Source organism: Lampetra planeri, chromosome 38 (assembly GCF_965212315.1).
Source record: "Lampetra planeri chromosome 38, kcLamPlan1.2.h2, whole genome shotgun sequence".
Taxonomy (NCBI): Eukaryota; Metazoa; Chordata; class Hyperoartia; order Petromyzontiformes; family Petromyzontidae; genus Lampetra; species Lampetra planeri.
Window position 1 is genome coordinate 10,216,827 of NC_136144.1, and position 22,798 is coordinate 10,239,624.

At 56.4% G+C, this 22,798-nt stretch overlaps 1 protein-coding gene across 2 annotated transcripts in view; it reads right to left on the reverse strand.

Annotated features, from left to right (window-relative positions):
- The window catches only part of LOC144731293 (filamin-C-like), an 88,502-nt gene that overhangs the window by 12,806 nt on the left and 52,898 nt on the right, over positions 1-22,798 (reverse strand). The window contains exons 14-38 of one of the 2 annotated variants that reach the window (XM_078612345.1): positions 22,471-22,584; positions 21,469-21,612; positions 20,643-20,766; positions 19,650-19,810; positions 18,711-18,801; positions 18,128-18,303; positions 16,943-17,060; positions 15,472-15,734; positions 14,634-14,880; positions 13,845-14,017; positions 13,232-13,409; positions 12,650-12,820; positions 11,550-11,712; positions 10,664-10,824; positions 9,776-9,943; positions 9,138-9,261; positions 8,545-8,701; positions 7,312-7,501; positions 5,306-5,329; positions 3,922-4,169; positions 3,643-3,727; positions 3,029-3,169; positions 1,771-1,899; positions 736-909; positions 111-272 (exon numbers count right to left, since the gene is read on the reverse strand). In XM_078612345.1, coding sequence (XP_078468471.1) covers positions 111-272; positions 736-909; positions 1,771-1,899; positions 3,029-3,169; positions 3,643-3,727; positions 3,922-4,169; positions 5,306-5,329; positions 7,312-7,501; positions 8,545-8,701; positions 9,138-9,261; positions 9,776-9,943; positions 10,664-10,824; positions 11,550-11,712; positions 12,650-12,820; positions 13,232-13,409; positions 13,845-14,017; positions 14,634-14,880; positions 15,472-15,734; positions 16,943-17,060; positions 18,128-18,303; positions 18,711-18,801; positions 19,650-19,810; positions 20,643-20,766; positions 21,469-21,612; positions 22,471-22,584 — 3,886 coding nt within the window. The remainder of the gene's footprint in view (positions 1-110; positions 273-735; positions 910-1,770; positions 1,900-3,028; positions 3,170-3,642; positions 3,728-3,921; positions 4,170-5,305; positions 5,330-7,311; positions 7,502-8,544; positions 8,702-9,137; positions 9,262-9,775; positions 9,944-10,663; positions 10,825-11,549; positions 11,713-12,649; positions 12,821-13,231; positions 13,410-13,844; positions 14,018-14,633; positions 14,881-15,471; positions 15,735-16,942; positions 17,061-18,127; positions 18,304-18,710; positions 18,802-19,649; positions 19,811-20,642; positions 20,767-21,468; positions 21,613-22,470; positions 22,585-22,798) is intronic. The other variant, XM_078612346.1, reaches the window with a different exon arrangement.

Here is a 22,798-nt window from a genome sequence, read left to right on the forward strand (position 1 = left end):
CCCCCCCCCCCCCCGAGCCAGATATCTCGTGAGGCCGGCGTAACCCGGCTCGGACGTGCCCGTGGCGAAGGGATGGAAGCCTTCGCGGAGGCTCGCACGCGAACGAGTACCGATGTGTCCCGTGTGGAGACGCTTGAGAATGCACGGCTCCTCCCGCCCAGACGGCGCGAGGATGGAGGCCGACAGCTGGCTGAGGTCGGTCTCCAGGATCTGCAGGGAGACGTCCTGGGAAGTTCCCACGTTCAGCTGCGACGTACGCAGGGAGTCGTCGCCTGTACGGAACGGACAGACGCGCGCGCGCACATGCACATGTTCGCGTGTTGGTGTGCACACGCGCAAAGACACAACGATACACGTACGCGCACGTATAGACTCGATACAAAGACAAAGATCCCCTCCGTGAAGCCTTTACCATTTTGTGCACCTCGCGCATCAACGGGTGAGGGCGGTGTTGTTCACTAATTCTCCGAAGGGCGCCCATTTTCGATAACCATCATCAGCGTGAGGGGCCACCACACATTTGAAACCACTGGGAGGTTGACAGCACGACGACTGGCTGGTGCATTGTTGGGGGGGCCGCAATTTCAGGGGCCGCACTAATGGCCACCAGGGGGCCCCCAGTGGCCCTGCGGGCCCTGCAATTCTATTCTATTTCGGATTTACACAGCGCACTTTCCAGGGTTTGGGGGGTGTTGTGCGCACACTCTCTGGCGGGCCCCTGCGCACGCCCCTCACCGGTGATTTTGGCCGTGAAGGGGCTCCCCAAGATGTGCTTGTCGTCAAACTTGACGACGATGCTGTAGTCGCCCGGCGCCGTCGGCAGGTACGACACCGTGCAGGTGCCGTCCTTGTTGTCCTGGCAGGTGATGTCCGCCTTGGACGGCCCCTCCACCGCCAGGGAGAGCCCCCCTAGGGGACGCACGAAGACAAAATGTTCCCGTTGTGTGTCGCCTTTCGCCGACTGTCGGGGGCAAAGCGCCGCTCGGCAGTCGTCCGTTCAAAGCGCCTGGAAAAAAATGTTGTGCGGCCAGGGTTTTGGGGTGGAGAACGTGGCTCATAAGAGTTTTTTTTTTTGGGTGAGATCACGTAAATTTCAATGTGTCTGTAAACCCGCCACCGCCCGACACAGCCAATTATAGTGAGGTATGTAACGTAAAAAAAACATGGCAATTAGTTATTAATTGGCTGTGTCAGGTGGTAGCGGGTTTAACCACACATTTATATTTACGTGATCTAACCCAGAAAAACATCTTGTGGAAAGGCCTACGTGTTTAAACAGAACGCGGCTCGTTGCAGAGGTTGGCGGTTTTGAATCCCGCAGACAACGTTGCAACAACAGGGAGGGGAAGCTGCCACTAGGGGGGGTTGTCCCTTTCAAATGTGTTGAGATGAGATGCGGTGTAAGTTGCGTGAAGCGTTCCGAGACGCCCCAGTGTAGAGGAGGGCGGATCTCTAAAATAAAGAGGTGCGCTACGCAGAAAATAAAAATCGGCGGCAAATCAAATTCACCAAATTTTGAAATATAATGGAGAATGTAAAAAAAACACTGTTTAAACTGCTGCCCTGTTATCTTTACTTCACGCAACTTTCTGCTTTATTATTATTACTTCGACTATCATTGCCGTCAGTCGGATACAACCCCCGTTCACTTTCCCCTTCCATCGTCCTGGCCTTGACTGCCAGCCATCGTCACCATCCGCTATCTCTGCAGCGGCCCTCGCCCAGTCTCGGCCGTGCCGGCTGCGGCGGCGCGTGGCGTGCGGCCGCTACCTTCGCCGGCGTCCTTGGTGTGGATGGTGAACGAAGCTGGCTTGTTCACCGTGCCGTGGCTGAGGCCCGGTCCGAACGCCGACACGTGACCGCTGTCGATGGCGTCCACGAAGAACTGCAGCGGGCTCCCTGCGAGGGAACAGCGGCGGGATTGGGGCCTCGCGCTGCAAGAGACGACGTTCCCCACCACCCCCCCACTCCGCCACCACCGCCAGCAGCAATGGCGAGATGTTAACTACCTCGCCTGGTCTACAGGTGGTCGTGGGTTCGATACCGACCCTGACACCTGCTGTACATGTGGAGTTTGCGTATTCTCCCCGCGGTCGCGTGGATTTTTCTTCGGGTACTCCGGTTATTCCCTCGACATTTAGAGTCAACGTCACGCGTTCAGAGTATTTGGCTGCTATAAATTTCCACGTGACAAGCCCACTTCGTTGGGCTATCATTTGTGGCCAGGTCGCTTCTGAAAAAGAGCCGTATAGCTCAGTGGGCTTTACCTAGTAAATTTTTTTTAAAAGTTTTTAGTTTAGAGTTTTAGTTTAGCGTAGCCTTATTGGCTGAGAGGGGCAAGCGCCGATACCAAATAATTAATAAATATTTACAGGCCCGTTGACAAAACCGGGCCAGGTGTCTCATCGGCAGAGCGAGCGGCTCGCAATCGGAAGGTTGCCAATTGAAATCCTGGCCGGAGGTCGACTCGGCCGGCCCATCATCCCTCTCGGGTCGATAAAACGAGCGCCACTTTGTGCTGAACCGCGGTTGTCTTACAAACAGACTCACCCCCCCCTTCCCCATCATAGGAATATGGAATCTCCACCACTGGCTAAATCCTGTAAATGGAGGATGAGCAACGCCTCATTGCTGATTTGAGCAGGAAATTATTATTATTTTTGTTATATATATATATAAAAATTGCTGGAATAAAGAAGAATGAGGAATTCCAGTCCAAGGTTGACTAAAACTATTTTATAAAACAATATATTATTTTACCAGGTAAGTCCCAATTAACTATTTTCATAAGTTGCTTATCATGTGGAAAATGATAGCAGACAAATATTCTAAACGTGTAACGTTCATTCTAAACGTCCAGGAAAAAACCGGAGGACCCGGACAAAAAGCCACGCGACCACGGGCAGAGAAACGCAAACTCCAAATATACAGACGTCAGGGTTGGGATCGAACCCATGCCCTACTATATACCAGGTGAGGAAGTTAACATCTCGGCACGGTGGCGCCTTTACAAGTGACCGCTCGGTACCTGGGATGTGGTTGCCGTCGTACTTGATGTCCATCTCGTGGAGGCCCTTCTCCACGGGAGAAAACTTGACGGTCACCGTGCCGTCCTGGTTGTCCGTTATCTCCGGCTTGGCCTTGCGACCCGACGGCATGTGGACCTCGCCTGCGCATCGATGAACGCACGCGACCCCCGTTAAGGGCGTTGCTAAAGCTCTGCTTGGCCGCGTCCTGGCTGTGTTAGCGGTGAGTGGGGAGCGATCTGGTGAGTGGTGAGCGTGCGGTCAGTGTCCACGTCGGGTGAGTGTCCGTGTCCAGTCAGAGCGGGTGAGCGCAACGCGAGCGAATCGGAATCGCAGCGAGGTGCGGCGGGGTTCTTGGGCTCGGCGTTTTTGATCACACGGCAGAGCACGTGCCATAGGGGATGAGAGGGCAGAACGATGTTCAAAATCGGAATCTTTATCCCTGGAGAAATCCGATGAGCCATGAAGCTTTTGTTCACAGCAGGGGCGGGGGGGGCGGAGCGTTAGAGTGTCGAGTGCGAGGCCGCTAGAACGACGCGAGCGGAGCCGGCCGTCGTGACGCACGAGTCCACGGCGAGCGCGCTCCGTGTCGGTGTGCCGCCGCTGCCACCCTTGCCTGTGATCTCTCCTTTGCGCACGGCGAACGGGATGACGAGGCTGAACGGCCGCAGCGGCTCCCGCCCGATGGCATCCTCCGTCGCCTAGGGCCCCGTTCGGAAGGACAAAGGTTAGCGCACGACACCGGGGCAGCGGCGTCCGTGGCAACTCGCGACGGCACACGTCAGCGGGAGCCAAACGTTAGCCGGCGCTGCCGTGAAAAACAACTGGCGCTCTTTCTCAGAAACACCGCATGAGCGAGCGAGCGTGCGCGCGTCGGGAAAGCGTGTGCACGCACCATGACGCGGAAGGGGCTGTTGGGGATGAGCTCTCCCCCGAAGCGGATGGCGATGATGTAGGGACCGGGCTCCTGGGCCGTGAAGTAGATGTCGAAGGTCCCGTCGGGGTTCTCCACCACGTCCACGTCCAGCTCCGCGCCGTCGGGCGTGCACACGCGGCACGTCACCTTGCCCTTGCCGGCATCCTTGGCGTTGACCGTGATCACCGTCTGCTCGCCGATCTGAATCGCCGGGCCCAGGCCGCCGCCTTTCACAACCGGCGCCGGAGGTTGTGGGCGGGGGGGGGGGGGAAGCGAGATTCATTCGCGGTTGCCGTCCGCGCGTCGCTCGCTCGCTGGCTGGCGGGCACCTCCCCATCGCTCGCCTATCGTGACGACCACGGTTACTGTTCGCGTGAGTTTCACCCGTTGATTCCTCCGCCCGTGTCGAGGCCTCTCGCTACCCACGTCCAACCACCACCACCACCCTTGCCACACTTCTTCCTTTTCAGCTCCTTCCCTCGCAATGCTCCCCTTTGGAATTCCCTCCCGCCGTCACCGTTCCCCAAGTTCTCGGAAATAACCGCGCCCCATTCAGAAGCGCGGTGACCCTTATTCACTGCGGCGTTAATGGCGCCGTCTGCCACGATGAGGGATTCCCCACATCGTGTAGGCCGTGGGGGGTGATTTAGCCGTACTTCACCACGCCGGTCAGCGCGGTCGACATTGGAGCATGGTACGTTACAGCTATCGATTGTGCTGACGGCGTGACCCCGTGGCAGCAGCCCTACACAGCACCTGCTTTTATGCAAGTCGGTCCCCCATCCAAGCTCAAGCGCTATCGGGCGCTCGATCCTGCTCAGTCTTCTGAGATCTGACGAGAATCGGCCGCATTCCGTTCGATTCGGTCACAGCATAGGCAACTTGTAACTCACGTGATACGTGCACTGGACTTAACTTGTCAATATTTACCCGTACACTGCTAGGCTGGCTTGGGAGGCACTAACTCTTAGAACTCACAGTAGGCCAATCCATAATAATCTGATATTATTATTATTAAATATTATTAAACAACAAAACATCTGAAAATAATCCAGCATTCCGGACAATACCAGCAAAACATTTTCAATAATTTTATATATATATAAATAAATATATATCGACCGACCCACAAGCACCACTCAAATGCAACGGCACCACCCAAGCCGATCGCCATGCACCACAATGATTGAGTTGCAGCACCCACAGGAGAGAAACCGGGTTAGCAGGCGGGGGTTAGGGACGGTGTCGGATTAGCACGGAGGGAGGCAAGCATGCAGGGGACTCGGCACATTGGGGGGGGGGGAGGGGGGTGGGGGGTGTGGGGGGTGGTGTGGGGGGACGTAGCGAGGGTGCAGATGCTTACCTAAGCCGTGACCTCCGATTGACACTGAAGTGATTGGGGGGCAGAGAGAGAGAGAGACCAGGGGGGGAGTGATGTGACAAATTGACACTCGTGAAAGTCGGTCAGAACAACGTGTCCAGCCGCTCTGTGGGTTTGTGTGCGCCGTGAGCTTACGGTGAGTGAGAGAGCGAGTGAGGGAGAGAGCATCTTAACGAATCCATTAATCGTAAAACAAAACAAAGAGAGTGTGCATCGTTTTAACTTTGCTCGCGAACGGGTGACGTGTACAAGACGGCCATGCTGCTGCGGTCTTGCCGCCGGCGGGGGGTGTGGTGACGTGAAGGCAATGGACAAGATCACCGCCGTTAAAAAGCGCCGGCAAACCGCTCGCGGTGTTCAGGCCACAACATCAGCAGTTCAGAAATCGCGCGTGCGCTATCACCACGCACGCGCGCTCCTGCGTGTGCGTGTGCACGAGCCGAATGCAGTCGAGGCTGTGATGACAGTTTCTTTTTCTGGCTGCGTCCTTCGCAATACGCTTCAACAGCACCACCACGGCCACAATTTTGAGTCGGCACAAATGGATCCTTTTTTTTCTCCCGTGGTTTTTTTGCATATCGAGATATTGCCGCCGTGTGTTCACGAGACGGTGAAATGTCATTTAAGGAACTTTTGCAGAGCAATGCACAGCCCTGCGTTAAAGAACGTGGAAGGAGACGTCACAGAACCGCTTCTGAGATTCCTTCAAGTGACATAAATGAATACACTACGGGGCACTGCACTTTCCGACAAGCCCTGCTCCAAAGAAATGTTTGGCGCATGGCAGTCCAACAGATATTTCAATTCTAAAAGCTTGAATTTAGCAAAATTAGTTTTTTTATATATATTGTACGGGGAATTTATTTTTGTGCAGTCATTACCTCACTACACTTGAGAACCCGCTTTAATTACAATCGGCCGAGACCTGGATTCGAACCGCGGTTCCTAGTGAGTTGGTTCAAATCTCTGACCCCTGACCCCTGAGGGCCACCACTGAGCAATACTTTTCAGCCGTTTTGTTAAGAAATTAATCTTACTTACCATTTGACTTTTGAGACATCAACAATAGCAACATCACAAATCTGTGTTCAACGCTTCCAGTGTCTCACGCCTGTCGTATTTCACGTCCGTGCATTTCACAGTTCCAGACAACAAAAGGCACAATTATGAACAAAATATGATCGGTCCTCCCGTAATGCACTGCTTATCACGTGACATCACCATACTTGCGCGTAGTACGCTCTACAGCGTTGTTGTAGCAGTCCGCTAACTCAATGTGGGTCAAAACTGTGACCAGATTATTTTAAGTGGCAGCAGAACAATGAGACGGCTGTACCAGTAAAACATCTTTAGGCAGGACTCGAGTGGGCCAGAATTTTGCATTGCAAAATTAAATTCTTCAAGGCCTCCCACATCCTCCCACGAACATCTCAGCCTCCCACTCGCCACTTGATGGCGATGGTGAGAAACTCGGATTAAATTTCACGACAGTGACTGAAGTGTTACCAAGATTGAATACTAAATTGCAAGAATTGCTCCACTCACGCCACCGCTGGCAGAAGGAACCCCCCACTAGAGGCACCTCTAGGAGAGCCCCTCTAGAGGGAATGTGACCTACTCTTCAAACGCTGGTCAGACGACTTAGAGTGTGGGGAATCTCCCACCTCTTTGTCGATTAACCACCCATTGTGGACCCATTTCTACTGCCCGGCGGAGAAGCGGCGGTTGGATTTAAGTGGCCTGGCACCATCGTTTCAACTGCCGCACGGAGTGGGGGGACGGAATTGAACCGGCAACCTCCGGGTGGCAAGCCGAGCGTGCGCCGACCATCGTGCCGTGGCGACGGCTTCCCCAACAAACTCCGCGCCTAAAAAGGTGGATTTCCTTGACTTTTCCAGGCGGCAAAAAAACAAACCGGAGCGATCGCCGCCTTGCCGTCCGCTTTCCGCGTCGCCGTGCGCGTGCGGGGGGGGGGGTGGGGGCCCTACCCGTGACGAGACACTTGCTGGCGTCTCCGGAGGGGACGGCGCGGATGCGGTACGGCGAGTAGGGGATCTCGTCGCCACCGTACTTGATGGTGATGGTGTAGCGGCCGATCAGGTCCGGGATGTAGGACACGGTGTACGTGCCGTCGCCGTTGTCGCGGATGTTCGCCTTGCGCGGGTGCCCCTCCGGGTCCTGCTCGCGAATGAGACGCCGCTCGTGACTTCCTTCCCGGGGTGGCGGGGGGGGGCTATGAAGGCCGAGCGCTCGCGGTGGTTTCGGGTTCGAGCAACAAGGCACACGGCCGCCCTCGGTCAATACTGCCCCGTATATGAATCGTGGTACAGGATTCGCGAGGTATACGCGCTCTGGAGATGATCGTGAATAGCAAACTTTGCTGATGATACTGGCCTACGAAAACCTTAAATAATAAGTTACCTTCAATAAATATGTAAATAAGCTATTAAATGCGTGAAAATTATCTTAATATTTCATCATGGGACCTCCTCCTTTGCCAGTACCAAAATATGAGAATAAGTTTTCCTCTTTTTTCTGGCAACAAAACAGGTGTTAAGATGTTAAAACACCAAACTGAAACTGTTTACAAGGAATCATGTCTGCATTAACTACAATACTTGTGGCCAGAATGCAAACAAAAAACACTCTGATAATATATGCATTGTCCTTGAAACTGATTGGTCCATACCAGAGACAGCTTTCTTCGGAGCCTCGTCTCAAACGGTGTTAGGTCACACCTTTTGAGACGAGGCTCAATAATAAACCTCAAGTTATGATTCTAATCGCATTCTCTCTCATCACTTCATCTCACTTTTTTTCTGTACCTATCTCTCGATCCAGCAGTCGCGTAGAGAGTTCCAGATGCGATTCGTGGATAGGCACAATCGCGGCAAGCCGAGTTCGTGAACAACGAGGGAACGTAGTTACACTCAGCGCCGCCGTCTGCTTCAGAGTGGACGCTTAAGAGGTGCTGTGAAGTTGTCCAAAATAGGAAGGAGTGCAACTACACCCGGGGCCCATGGGGCTGGAGCGGAACCCAAAAGGCTACGGTGAGGAATGGCGAGGCAAACAGGACAGGAGGTGTCCCCACCCCGCTAACACCACCGACCCATTGGCTTCCCGCGCACACCTCAAGAGAGGCCTACGTCGATCGCGAGCAGAGCAGCCGCGCCGTCAACGTACGTCACCACGCGAGACCGCGCCGTCCGGTCGGACCGTACCATTATCTGCACGGTCAGCAGTCCCTCCCCCGCATCCCGGGCGTCGATGGTAAACTCCACGGGCAGGCTGGCAGGGACCCCGGCCGAGTTGAGGCCCGGGCCGCTCGCCTTCACCTTGCTGGCATCGTGCGTTTTCAGCACTTTCACTTTGAACGGGCTGCAGGTTGCAGATAACGCGCACAAATACACGCACACGCGCACACACGCACACGCGCACACACGCACACGCGCACACACACACACACAGCAGCAAAGACGAAGATCCTCCTGTGTAGCTTTTAACAGGCTGCTGGGTCAAGTGCTCTTATCGAGCGCCTGTAACGGCCGGCAGGGCGGTGTGACCAGGTCCACGCTCGGCCACCTTTGTCTCCATGTTTACACACTCGCGCAAAGGTTCCTCGCTTGAGGCCGAGTCAACCTGGACCGGTTGAGATTAGCCCTCGCCTCGCTCGGAACCTGGGTCATCGGATTCGTAGCACATTGCGCTAACCGGGAACTGGACACACGCATCAAGCAGGGCAGACGTGGCTTCACGTTCCGGGTGAGTGCAGGGGCTGGGCAAGGGCTGGGCAAGGGCTGGGCAAGGGACGTACCTGCGTGGCACCTCCACCCCGCCGTAGCGCACGGCCAGCGTGTAGGGCCCCTCCTGGGTGGGTGTGTACGTCACGGTGTGCATCCCGTCACCGTTGTTCACCTTCTCCACGGGCTCCACGATGCCTTGGGGGGGTGGGGGCAAAGTAGCAGCAGCAGCAGCAGCGCCGGCCGTGAGCCGTGTGCAGCCTAGGGGCGGGCGGGGGGAGCTTGCAGCGACGGAAAACTTTGTCGTTCGCAGGCCCGATTTGGACGTGGGTAGGCCTCGTGTGGACCGTGGGGGCCCCCCCATCGGTTAAAGTTGCGGGTCGTAGGTTGCCTACCCCTGCTTGTAACCTCATAGGGAAACTTGCGGAGGTTGCAGGCAACCTGTAATAGGTCTCCCTTGTAAAGAGATGTGGGTGTGAGATCTTGCCTGGCCAACACTTAGACCAGAATGAGAGACTAGTTAATAAAACTTTCCGTGAGGCTCGTTATAAACTAGGGTTGCCGAGATACAATTCATACATTAGCGGTGGGAAGATGTATTGCAGTGAAAAGTAGCGTCTCCAGTGGCTGCAAGAATGACGCAAACCAATTACCTACGACGCATGGGGGACGAAGCTGTCTGTGTGTGGGGGGCAAGGGGGGGAGCACGAACCTCGAGGGCCCTGAACCTTGACCTCCAGCGGCGCCACGCCGGCCTTGCTGGTGTTCACCGTGACCGTCTGTGGCATGTTGGCCCGGACCCCTGGCCCGATGCCGGGACCCGACACCTTCACCTTGCTGGGGTCGACCACGTCGCACACCGGCACGCAGAACGGCGAGCCTGGCAAAGCACAAACACCCCCCGTAATAGCCTTCAACAGACTGTCGAGGACAGGCGCTGTTAGCGAGCACCTGTTGTGGCCGGCAGCGGCACGCGAGGTGGGGGGGGGGTAGGTGGCTGGATGGCCGTCCGGCCACCGTGATGTTTACGCACGCGAGAATCGATCTACGGGAGGCCGGTTCAGATATTTGTCGCTGATGTTGGCCGTGAGTGGGAATTGAACCCGGGGCGAATGAAATCAATTCACAGGCCCATCGGTTACCCATCCCTTGCTTTACACATCACAATATACGTTAAGTCAAATTAAATAACTTAGTGGGCGCTACGTTTCAAGTAGTCTAAAGGCACTCCACAGTAGGGGGCCGTGTCGCAATGTGTTCTCCCAATGCTGTTGGTCATTTTTTTTTTAACACTGCAATTTTTATTATGATGATGCGGACACACCTGGCCCTACGCATCATGGGATCCTTCCGCCTGCATTGCGAATCGGACGGCGTGTTTTCTGGTTCATTCCCCCCGCAGTATCAACCGGGGCGACCGACGGGGTTCGAACCGCCGTCGACCTGTTCAACAAGCGGCAAACGAGCCACCGCACGGCCAGCGTCCAGCACACGCATTACGGGGTCCGAGCCTGTGACGCGTATCCCAATCGTGCGCTGGGTCCTCTCGGACCCAGTGGGCCGCATTCCTGAGGCTGCTATCGAGGGCCGTCCAGCGTACCTGGCACGGGCAGTCCCCCATAGGTGACGTTGATGTCGTACTCCCCGGGCGTGTAGGGGACGTACTCCACCAAGCAGCTGCCGTCCTTGTTGTCCTTGCAGCTCATCTTGGCCTCTGAGGGGCCCTCGATGGCCAGGCCCAGTCCCCCCGTGCCAGCTCCCCTGCGCAGGGGCAGAGAAGAGCCACGGGTCACGCGTTGTCGGAAGACGTTGGCTTCACAGTCAAGATTTTTGGCTGAAAATGAGCCGCGGAGGAAAGGGGTGTTTGTGTCTGTCGGGGGGAGCGCTTAATTTCTTCGGCAACTCAAAGCGCCTGAGATCACACATGTCAAGCAGGGCAACCTCACAAGAAAAGGTGGCGATGGCTTACGACGAAGGACGTTAGACCGTGGAGACGGTTTAATGATTAGCACGGTTGGCTACGCACGGTGCGAAATAAGTTCAACATACACGCACGCACATACAAATCAGCGCACGTGAGTCAAGGTGCTAAACTGTTGCATCGTGGGACTGCGGGGGATGCCGGCGGCTCGAGAAGCCTTCATTCAGCAGTGGATCGTTCATGGCTGATGATGATGATACAACTGGCTTACAACCGCGACGATACGTACCGTCGCTGGGGCAACCGAGCGACGCGAGCAGAGAGGAACACGGCCCGATGCAAGACACGTCAGCTTTTTTAAGACTGCACGGATTGCTGTCGTTAGAGAAATACGCGAGCTAGCAGGAGAATAGGACGGATTCGTGGTAACGACTAACGGTAAGGTAAGACTATTTTAATGTTAAGCCCCGGAGGGTAATGGTGGTGACCCCACGGTGACCCCATGGTGACCCCGTGGTGGTGGTTCGTGTTGGAAGGGTGCTCGATGAAGAAGGCCGCCAGGAACCTGGTCTCGATGGTGAACTTGTTGGCCTTGTGCGTGAGGCCTCCCTCCACGCCAGGCCCATACACCTTGACGCGCGACGGGTCACAGCCCTCGGACACGGGAACGTGGAAGGGGCTCTTGGGAATCGGCACGCCATCGTACATCACGTCGACGGTGTGCGCACCTGCATGGGAAGCGGAACGCGCGCCCACGTTCGTCGTCGTCATCGTCTAAGACAGTGGTTCTTAGCCTTTACTTCAGCCTTGCACCCCTCTGGTTCTCAATCGATAACAAAACGTTTCATGTCAATAAATACACTGGGGTTTGATTAAACAAAGTTGTTGTACTTACGTGCCGGTGCTTAATTTGTGTTTCGATGATTGACTTTCTAAAAAAATCTGGTCACGTCTCACACCCCCGGGGGGCGCGTGCACCCCAGGGTAAGAACCACTGCTCGAAAACATCGGTTGTATCAAACGCGGTGCAATGCTCGCACACGCAGCAACAAAGCGTGGGTCGCCGGGCTCGTAGCGCACGGCACTGACCGCTGCACCACTGTACCATCCCTTCCGTCTCTTTCTACCAGACCTGCATGCTTTCGCAGTGCGCCACACCGCAGCGCGTCACACCGCAGCGCGTCACACCGCAGCGCGCCACACCGCAGCGCGTCACACCGCAGCGCGCAGAATCAGGCACTGAAGCTCGACGCGAGCGGAGCCATGGCGAGGACACTCCCCACGCCAATGCTGGCTGTGAGGGGGTGGGGTGGCATTGTTGGACCGTACTTTACCACGCTGGTTGATGCCGATCGGTGACGGCGTTGGAGCGATAGACGTTGGAGCATTCGTAGAGTGCAACAATTGATCGGCGCACTGCCCTCTACGGGCAGCACAGGCCCCGAGATCGGGCGCTTTAGGGGAGACTCCGTGTGGGCGAGCGTGGCAAACGAGCTTTGCATTGTGGGCGAATGGGCGAGTGGGGGAGCGCTGTGTTGTGGGCGAGTAGACAAGTGAGTCAGTGGGCACGTGGGTGAGCGAGCGAGTGCTATGTTGTGGGTGAACGGGCGCGTGGGTGGGTGAGCGGTACGTTGTTGGCGCGCGGGCGAGTCCCGCCTCCCTCACCGTCCTCGTAGGGCGTGTACTCCACGGCGTAAGTGCCGTCCCTCTTGTCGGTGACGCGCGCGTCGCTGTGGACGCCGCTGGGCGCCGCCACCTGCGCCGTCACGTGCTCCCCGCCGCTCGGCGCCACCGAGCGGGCGTCCACCGTGAAGTCGGCCACCGTCTCCCGCAGCACTGGGCGACGGCGCACGGGCACGGGGGAGCGGGGTGAGCGGGCCGTCCGTGGCTCTGAGTCAGCGTGATAACGTGTCAACCCTTTCCCATTTACGATGGCTTGTATGTGCACGTCGTCAAGCTTTCCTTCAGATTCCATACCGATGACGTACGATGACGAAAGATGACGCACGATGACGAAAGATGACGTACGTACACGTCATGGGAACGGAATCAGAAGTAAAAGGCCTCGCGGGAGGGCGTGCGGCACAGTTTGGCGCCAGCCATCGTTGAGTGCGGTCGTGTCGCTACAGTTCTCTGCGGCGAGTACAATGCCTTTCAAAGATAGCGGTGCTTCGGGGGCGAGTCGTTATGTCGCTCGGGGGGGGGGGGGGCCGTCCAAGTTTAATTTTCCGATTCCCTTCGCGCTACCTTTTTCGAGGCCCGGGCCGAAGGCTCGGATGCCGCTGGTGTCCACGGCGACCTCGACGGGGATGCGCGCCGGGAACTTGGGCACGGGCTGCCCGCCGTACGTGAGCTGCACGGTGTGCGGGCCGGCGCGCAGCGGCACGAAGCTCACGTCGTACTTGTCGTCCTCCGTCTCCTTCACCTGGCGGGGGACAGGGCGCCACACGGACGGCGCTTATCATTTTGTTACGTGTTTTTTTTTTTACACGCGAAGACAAAGGTCCCCCGTATAGCCTCTCACAGACCGTTGGGGCAAGTGCCGTCGGCGAGTAGCAGAACCGAATTAAGTCTGAGACGGCGCATGAGGGGGGTGGGTGGCCTGCACCAGGCCCGGCAGTCTTTGTCTCCCTCTCGTGGCGGTGTTTAAACACCGCACACAGGTAATCATTATGCGTCTAAGTCGACCTAGGGGAGGCCCAAGACCAGTTTCGATAATCGTCACCGGTGTTGGCCGTGAGCGGAGATCAAACTCACGCACGTGCACTCACACACACATGCGCACACACACGCATTGCTTTTTCTCAATCACATTCCGATCGCGTTTTCGGGCGTGTTGTGAGCTCTCCCGCCGCCTGACCTGCACCGCGAGCGCGGGGCCAGCCTTCTCCGGGGTCACCGTGACCTCCAGCTCAGCCGGTCCGGCCTCCGAGCAGTCCACCTGGAAGGCGGCCGTCTGCCCCACGAGGCCCCGCTCGAGGCCGGGCCCCGACGCGCGCACCTTGCTGGCGTCCACGCTCGGCTTCACCGCGGCTGTCAACAAGGGGCGGGGGGGGCGACAACGTCCTCCGGTTTAGCCGTCGACGCGGCCGGGCGGTAAGTGCGCGTAGAGCTGCGACGCGGTGGCCCCGGCGGCAGCGCGGTTTGCCGCTCGTTAGTTGCGGAGGTTTCCCGGTTCGAGCCCACGCGGCCGCCCCGCCCGCTCAATGCCACGGGCGCGTTATCTGTCCGCTTCGCAGTGGATGCTAACGATCCCGTGACACCGTTATAAAGAGAGGCGGAGCCCCCGACGCGTGTCGGCTTGACGAAACCAATTTGAAAAAAAAAATCACCCGCTGGATCACCCGATCGGGAGGAATGCCACGAGAACTACGACCGCGCGCAACGCTGCGGCGGCGCCTTCCTCCGTGACAGGCAGACGCGCGCCTGTGGGTGCCCGCGCCGCCGGCGGCTCCCCCACCCAAAAAAAACCTTGCCACGCGCCGGCCACCGCTCGCTCCCGTTTACACCGATTCGGCTCGCACCCCTTCGCGCAGCGCACCCATCCCTCGGACGCGAGCGCCGGTCCGACGCGTCACCGCCGTTCCCCGCGATGCGCGCAGTCCATCCCGGCCCGACGGGCGGGCCGGCGGGCGGGCGGCTGCGGTACCTTTGAAGGGCGAGCCGGGGATGTGTTTGTCGGCGAAGAGGATGTTGACGAGGTACTCCCCGGGCATCGTGGGCAGGTACGAGGCGGAGCAGGTGCCGTCGCCGTTGTCCCTGCACTCGAGCTGCGCCTCGCAGGGACCCTCGACCGTGAGGCCCAGGCCGCCCATGCCGGCGCCCTTGGTGTCGATGGTGAAGGGAGCGGGTTTGCCCACCTCCCCCGACTTCAGGCCCGGGCCGCTAGCTTTCACCTGGCGAGGGGCGGCACCGGGGGGCCAGGCGGGGGGGGGGGGGGGGAGGCAGCGACCGGTGACACGGGGAGCGCCGTTGTCAGTCGGGGAGCGTCCGAAGGGACGAGCGTTTCGTGCTTCGCGTTTTTTGCCGAACATACGGGCCCCCAAGGCCAGAAATGCCGAGCGGCCAACGACAGACGGCGCCGTCGAAGCTGCAAATGGTTCTGGGTCGGTAAGCTTCTAGGAATTCAACGAGGTCTGCGTGAGATATTATTTATTGGGGGCCAGCAATTTCCACGGTGGAGTCGTGCGAGGAAAGGAGCGGAGAGAGAGAGAGCAGCTTTCTGACCCGCGGTGTGGCGGCGGTTGAGCGGCGTGCACGGGGAGAGACAACACACGGGTCAGTGTGTGTGGCAGCCCCGAGGGGCAATCGGCGGGTGCTCGTGGGAACGGAGGCCGTTGTGGCATAGCGACGGTCGGAGTGAAGTGTTGGGCCTACCCACACTTTCAGAGCCGCCGGAAATCTCTCAAACGCCAGATCTCGGCTCGTGGTTTGTCATATGAATCTGTCATTTGGTGCCTAATTTTAAAAAAAAATTCCACGGGTACCCTGTCTGGGTTGGCGGGCAGCAGGGCCTCCATGGTGAAGGGGCTGCCCGGCACGGGGTGCCCGTCGTAGACGAGGTCGACGCGGTGCGGCCCCTCCTCGCGCGGGATGAACTTGGCCACGAAGCTCTCGTTGTTGAGGCCGGGCTCCACTTTGCAGGGCACGGCCTTGCGCAGCGGAGAGGCCACCTTCACCTCCAGCTTGCCCTGGCCGCCCGCTCCCCGCGCGTTCACGCGCAGCTCCTGGTCCTTGTTCACCTCCATTTCTGAGGGGCGCCACGCGCGCGGCAAACAACAACAAAGACAAAGAATCCACCACTCCTCCCCCCCCCACCGTGCTGATCTCGTCAAGGAACATTAAACCATCGTCACGCCAACTCCGGTCATCTCCTCGCAGCAGCAGCAGCAGCGGCTTTTGGCTGGCCGTAGAACAAAGATGGTGGTTCACCGCATCGCACGGCGCTTTCGGGTGCGCTTCTGCGGCCGTCTGGAACGCTCTTCCTTCTGACATCAGGAAGCCACTGCGGGATATGCACTTTAAATCGTCATCTAGATTGACAAACTAATTTATTAGTTTGTCAATGTAGCTCACGTATTCATAATAAACGTTTTTGGGTTAGATCGCAAATTGCCTGATGATGCTGGATGTAATTACCAGCGAAACGTCGTACTAAAAAATTGTAAATGTTGTGGATTCACTCTTCAACACACCGGTGGGCTAAAGTAGTGAACTAACTGTCTTTTGTCAACGTGACACTTTTTTGCTGATTGGCCGTGTCGGGTGGTGGAGGATTATGATACATTTATAAATAATGCGATCTAACCCAAAAACATTTATTATGAATAATATTGGTCGCGAAAGCCTACGTGTTAAACTAGCTCATGTATGTCTGTATGCTGAGGTTGTCGCTCGATGAATGCGCAAAAAACAAAAACAAAAACCTCGCGTTAAATTTGGTCCTGAGAATTAAAACATCAGCTTGACTGTCGTGCAATGAACGTCGCTCTCGTGCGGCAGAGTGAGTGGGAAAGGGCTGCCCTCTGCTGTGTGTGCACAAGAGGTCGCTTGAAGGTTTCTCCGGAGGCAGCTCTGTGATATCCGCTTCTGTGGGTCATTCTCTTAGACGAAGCGTCGTGCTGCTACGAGAGTTCCGACCGCACAGTCCCGAGAACTGTTTTTAGGGGGCGGAGGGCAAAAAGCAAATGGCCGGCACGGCACACACGGGGGAGGGGGGGGGGGGTGTCCTGCACATTCACACACACACCCAGCGTGTTTGGCTTCACGTGGGAGGAACACACAACTTTGTCCTCGAGTTTAATTAATCTCTGATCACCTTCACGAGAGTTATCGTGGATGCCTCATTACAGACGGACGGACGAAGCTAACACGTGAACGTTCAGAAGGAGAAAAAAAGCATCTATAAAAATATATAAATATATAAATATTTAGAAATGAAGGCACGTTTCCCCTTACTGTTGTCCAGCCCTTCGATCTTGATCTTGCTGAGGTCCAGCGGCGGAGCCACGGCCACGGGGAAGGGGCTTCTGGGGATGTGGTCTCCGCCGTACGTGACCCCCACGGACATGTTTCCCTGCGGAGGAGCGCGCGGCACCGCTCGCCGTTAGCGCACGGCAGCCACGGAGCCCGACCTCCCGCGAGGCCTCTCTCATTCGACGCAAAGTTCAAAGTTCATTTATTAGGTATAGCCCTGCGAGCCATTCGGCTCTTGAAGACATTCGGCTCTCGAGACGCGAAGACTCGGAACCAACGCGGTTGCCCTCCCCGTCCCGCTGGATCTCAAAGGGCTGAATAAAAACCCGAGCCACATTGTCTTTTGGGGGTGAAAGGGAGACAATGTACGGAGGAGCTGGAAGTCACTCGGCAAATGCCGCTGTGGCTCTTTGGCGATCGCTCCCCGGTGTGGAATTTTGTTCCGCGAGCGATTTTGGGGAGTTGCTGCGCTCCGACGGAGCGCGATAATGGCCGAGTTTTTGAGACCCGTGTAAAGTTAAGGGGGCGTTCCGGTGATTCCGTTAAAGGGCCCCCGGCGCAGGCCGTGACGGCGCACCACGAGCGTGCGATCAACTCAAACTCAAATCAGCCGTTAATTTGATGTCGTTGGCGCCGTTCACGTAGCACAAGGATATCGCGAAGCACTCTCTTGTTAAAGACCCAAAACAGAAGACCTCCCTAGGCTTTGATCTTCCACGAAGCTCATGCCCCCCAAACTGCAGAAATCATTGCAGCAGATGTGGTTAGCCGAATGCACGAATGGAAATATAAAAACTCTCCGGTAGTGTGCGACTGTGATGAACAAGACCGTACAACGTATGACGACGCGATGCCTGATCCACAAATACCGAGGACGTCACGGTGATTACACCCCACGCTTGTCTGGCTTGACTGCCTTTAATTTGTGAAATTGTGGTTGTCACCCTGCATCTACAGGAGACGTACTAAAGGAGAGGTCGCGAAGGCGTTCTATCGAATCGTGTAACATTTCAAATCTTTGTCAATTTGGACAACGGCGCCGGCCAAAACGCGGATCTGGAACCATCCACCGTGCACCGCGGCCGGCACCTCCGCGGCATTAACCGGGAGTCGGCCGTGGCTCCAAAAAACGACGCGGGGGAGCGGGCGGGGGGGGTGGTTCCTCACCTGCTGGACGGGCGTGTAGCGCACGGTGTGCGAGTAGTCGTGGTTGTCGATGATCTGCAGGTCCGACACGGCTTCCTCTGCGATGCCGGGCAGGCCCGAAAACTGGACGTCCAGCGGGGCCTTCCCGGCACCCTTGGTGTGCACCGTGAAGTGAGTGGGCTTGCCGGTCTCCACGCCTGCTCCCGCACGCACGCACGCAGAGATCCCCCAAACCCCACCGTGTAGTCTTAACAGGCGGTTTGAAGAACTCTTGTCATCTCTCCGTCATCTCCACCATGGTGTACACACCCTACAAGGACGGTGAGGGAGATGGGGCTCGCCTACTCGCTCACGCGCCCACAACACAGCGCTCACCCACCCACTCGCCCACTCGCCCATGTGCCGAGACACACACTCACCTACAACATAGCACTTCACTCACTCGGCCATTCGTCCAACTCGCCCACAACTTGCCACGGTCGCTCACAAGGAGCTTCACGTAACGCATCGTCTTTCAAGGGCGCCCTCAAGGGCGCGTTAGCCCGCCTTTGGCCGACAAACATATATATGTTTTTAATCAGCACAAGCACGCCTCATTCCTCACCAGCCTTGCTGAGGCCCGGGCCCTCCGCCTTGACCTTGCTGGCATCGTGGGACGGATCCACGCGGATCCGGAATGGACTCACGGGGATTTCCTGCGGCCGAGGGACGCGCGACAAGGGTTCAGAAGTCACGGCCGACTCCCGAGGACCGTCGTCGTCAATAACCCCAACCAACGCAGCGGCGCACGGTCCACCATCACGCGACGCTCGAATCCCACGCCGCTCGTGACTTCGCATTGTTTTATTATAAACTTTACAATAAAGATTTTTTAACCCCCGCCCTCCACTTAAGCGTTGTGACCGTGGCGCGACGGTTCGCACGCTGGACCTACAAATCCAGAGGTCGACGGTCCCATCCCCCAGCGTGGCAGCTCAACCAATGGGGCAAGTTTCTTAAATCCCCACGCTTCTACCCACGCCCATGAGTATAAAATGGGTAAGGTGCGGGTACAACCACAGGTAGCCGGTCGGCAGGTCGCGTGCGGTGGGGTAAGGTGTGGGGACTCGTACCTATTCAAGACGTCTGGTCAGCGTGGAAGAGTAGGCCAAATACCCTCTAGCGGTAGGGGCTCTCGAGAGCTCCCTCAAGCAGAGCTCCCTTCCTCCAACAGTGGCTTTAGCAAGCGATTGCAGGGCTACGCCTTTGCCATTCCTCTTCCTCTTCTCTTCCCTCCCCTCACTCCTCCACACCTCTCCCGTAGCACTTTCGTGACCCTCACGTGCCCTCTGTTACTTCCATGACCCCCACGTGACCCTCTGTTACGGTCACTCTTTCCTCGGGCACCTGCACACTCTTGCCGTCAAAATCACTCATTTCTATTGCCGCTTTTAAACTACGTTCTGGAGCGCCGTGAGCTTCGAAGGCCCTCTATAAATACAAGAGAAGACCTCTACAACAGCGGCGCAGAGTGAGCTTTTTTACCCCCCGGCCGATCGCTTACCTGGTCGGCAAACAGCACCATGATGGTGTAGCGGCCGGCGCCAGGCGGGGAATACTTGACGGTGAAGGTGTCATTGTCGTTCTTGATGATGTCGAAGTGAATGTCGGCCTCGGCCGCCCCCACCACCCCAGGGGCGCACTTGATCCCGATGCTCACGTCGCCTGCAACGGTTGCACGCGACAGATTTCCCGTCACTTTCGCCCCTCCTGCCCCCCCCCCCCCAATGGGTGCCCATTTTTTTTTGGGCGCCACGGTGGCAAAATGTCAACTGCCTCGCCTGGTATACAGGACGTCGTTGTTTTGATCCCAGCCCTGAAGCCTGCTGTATATTCGGAGTTTGCGTGTCTCTTTCTCCCCGCGGTCGTGTGGAATTTTCTCCGGGTCCTCCGGATTTTCCCCTCCACATTTAGAATCAACGTCACGCGTTTAGATTGGTATATGGCTGCTATAAATTTCTGCGTGATAAGCCACTTAATTGCGCTATCATTTGTGATCGCCAGGTCGCTTCTGAAAAATGACTTTATAGCCTCGTGGGGCCCTAGCTGGTAAACATATAAAATAAAATAATAGTTTTTGTCCGGTTTTAAGTTTCATCAAAGCACGTTGAAACAACGGGGCAGGATTTCTTAAAATGTTCTCCCTATCCACTCAACTATATTGATGGGTAAAACTATGACGTTTCGACAAGCGGTCGTCATCCTGATGACGACCGCTTGTTGAAACGTCAGTTTTTTGTTATTTTTTTTATTTTCTTTGAACCTATCTACGTGACTTTACCGAAAGACCCAAAGAATATGAATTCCTGCAGTCACAAAAGCTTTAAGTCAATATTTTTTTTTATTTTACCAGGTAAAGCCCCACTGAGCTATTAGCTTATTTCTCAGAAGCGACCACCTGGCCACGAACGATAGCTCGGACAAAGTGGCTCATCGTGTGGACACTTGTAGCAGCCACGTCATCTCAACAATCTTCCACGCACGTTTCTACGTTTACCTTGGCCAGCTTGGCTGCAGTCCACCGTGAAGTAGGTGGGCTGGTTGGCCTTCACGCCGGTTTTCTCCACGCCCGGGCCGTACACCTTGACCTTCTGTGGGTGGCTGCCCTCGCCCACATTCACCTGGGGGGCCGTGGGTGGGCGCACATCACCAGGATATTGAGGCCCTCGCTCCCCACGTCGCTGACCACTGCCCGGCTCCACGCTGCGTGATGGAATCCATCATCGTGGTTGATCGATACTCCCTCTGCTCACGGATTCACTCCGGTAACTTTCTCTCTGTCACTGCCATCCTTCCGGGCGTAAGGCTAACAGGAGGGATGGGCCTATGTATGTGTTACATTTTGCAAAAAAATATGACGAAGTCGCCTAACATTTATTTCTGTGAAATAAGCAAATTTATTCGACTCAAGGTAAATAATTAAATATAGAATCTCAACTCATTTCTTCAAGCAAACAAACTAATTTCTCGTCGCTTTTGGCTGTGGGATAGTCACGAATTATGTCATTGTACTATGCAATTTGTCCATATCTATTTTTTCGCGAATTGTCTCCCATTTGCAGTTGTTTCTTTTCATATTGTTTGTATTTGTAACTCCCTGACCCGCCCCTACTGGACATCCGTGAAAAGATCTTCATAGCTCATCGGAATCCTCCCCCAGTCTAAGTAAAAATTCTGAATCAGAATTCAAAGACGAGGCATTTCCCGATGGCCGCGCTACCGTCGCTCAGCCGTTACTTTAACACGCAATGGAGGGCCTCAGTCAGGCCTCATCAGCCTGTGGATTAGTCCCTGGCTGCAGTGGGAGGCAGTGGAAGGCGAACCCTGAAGGGGCTGAGCGGCACGCTGACGTCAGACCAGGTGGGGATGAGCGTGTGCTTGATGGACCGCCGGGGCATGTAGCTGCACGAGAAGGTCCCGTCGTGGTTGTCCTTCGACTGGACCTCGATCGGCAGTCCCTCCGCGTCCTGCGACAGAAGCGTGGGGGGAGGGGGAACACGGGGGTGGTCCCGCAAATTGTTCAGTCTCGTGCGCGCGTGCACATTGGTCACGCGTGACCAAAGTTTCAAAGCCATCGCGGTTATTTACGTTTGAACGTCGACAGCAGGTGGCGAGCTATGGAGACGGATGTTACCGTGGCACCTGGATGATGACCACCAAGCGGAAGACGTGAAGGCCAGGTGTGGAGGTGGCGATGAGACTATGAGAGTGGTTCTTGGAGTTTAATACGTAACCAATACTAGATCACGTGAATATAAATGCGTTGTTCACCCACCACCAGCCGACTAGCTTCATCAGGCGATTTGCCAGAATTCTGGGGAAATCGGCTGATGAAGCTGGTTGTAATCACCAGCGAAACGCCACGGTACTCACATTGTAAATGCTGTGGGTTTACTCTCCAACACACCGGTGTGCTGAAGCAGTAACTAATTGGCACGTTTTGTTTACATGAAAAACCTGACTAATCGGCTGTGTCGGGTAGTGGCGAGTTAATGACACATTTATATTCACGCAATCTAATGCAAAAACATTCGTTATTATGGTTCTTGGAGGTTGAGAGTCGACTTTGCGAGAACTGCGTGAGCTACAGCAGGATGAAGCACTCAGGAGCTGTGGTGGCATCGGTGGCACCTCGCCGTGATGACCTCGTGACCTTGGATCAAACCCAACGGTCTCCGCTTACGACTCTTCAGCGCAGCCCGCCAGGGCAAGTCAAGAGACGGCCGTAGCGGAATGCGGCGCGACGCGGCGCCTTCAAAACACGAGCGCCGCGCTCCCCCCGACCCAGCGCCACCCGTGGGGCAACGTGGGTCGGGAGCCCTCACCTGGGCGTAGATCTTCAGAGCGCCTGGTCCCCCGGTCTTGGCGTCCACAGTGAAGTTGCTCTGCTTGTTGATCATGTTTCCGTCGGGCTCCAGTCCCGGCCCAAACGCTTTCACCTGGAACCAGGGGGGGCGGGGAGGCAGAGGTAAGATGGCGACGCTGACGCCTGCTGCACATAAACCATCGCACCACGCGAACTACGGTCGCACTCGCAGCGGCGGCGGCTTTTGGCTCGTCGTCGAACAAAGACGGCCACCGCATTGCGCGCTTTCAGATGCGCTTCTGCGGCCGTCTGGAACGCTCTTCCTTCCGATATTATTAAGCCACTGG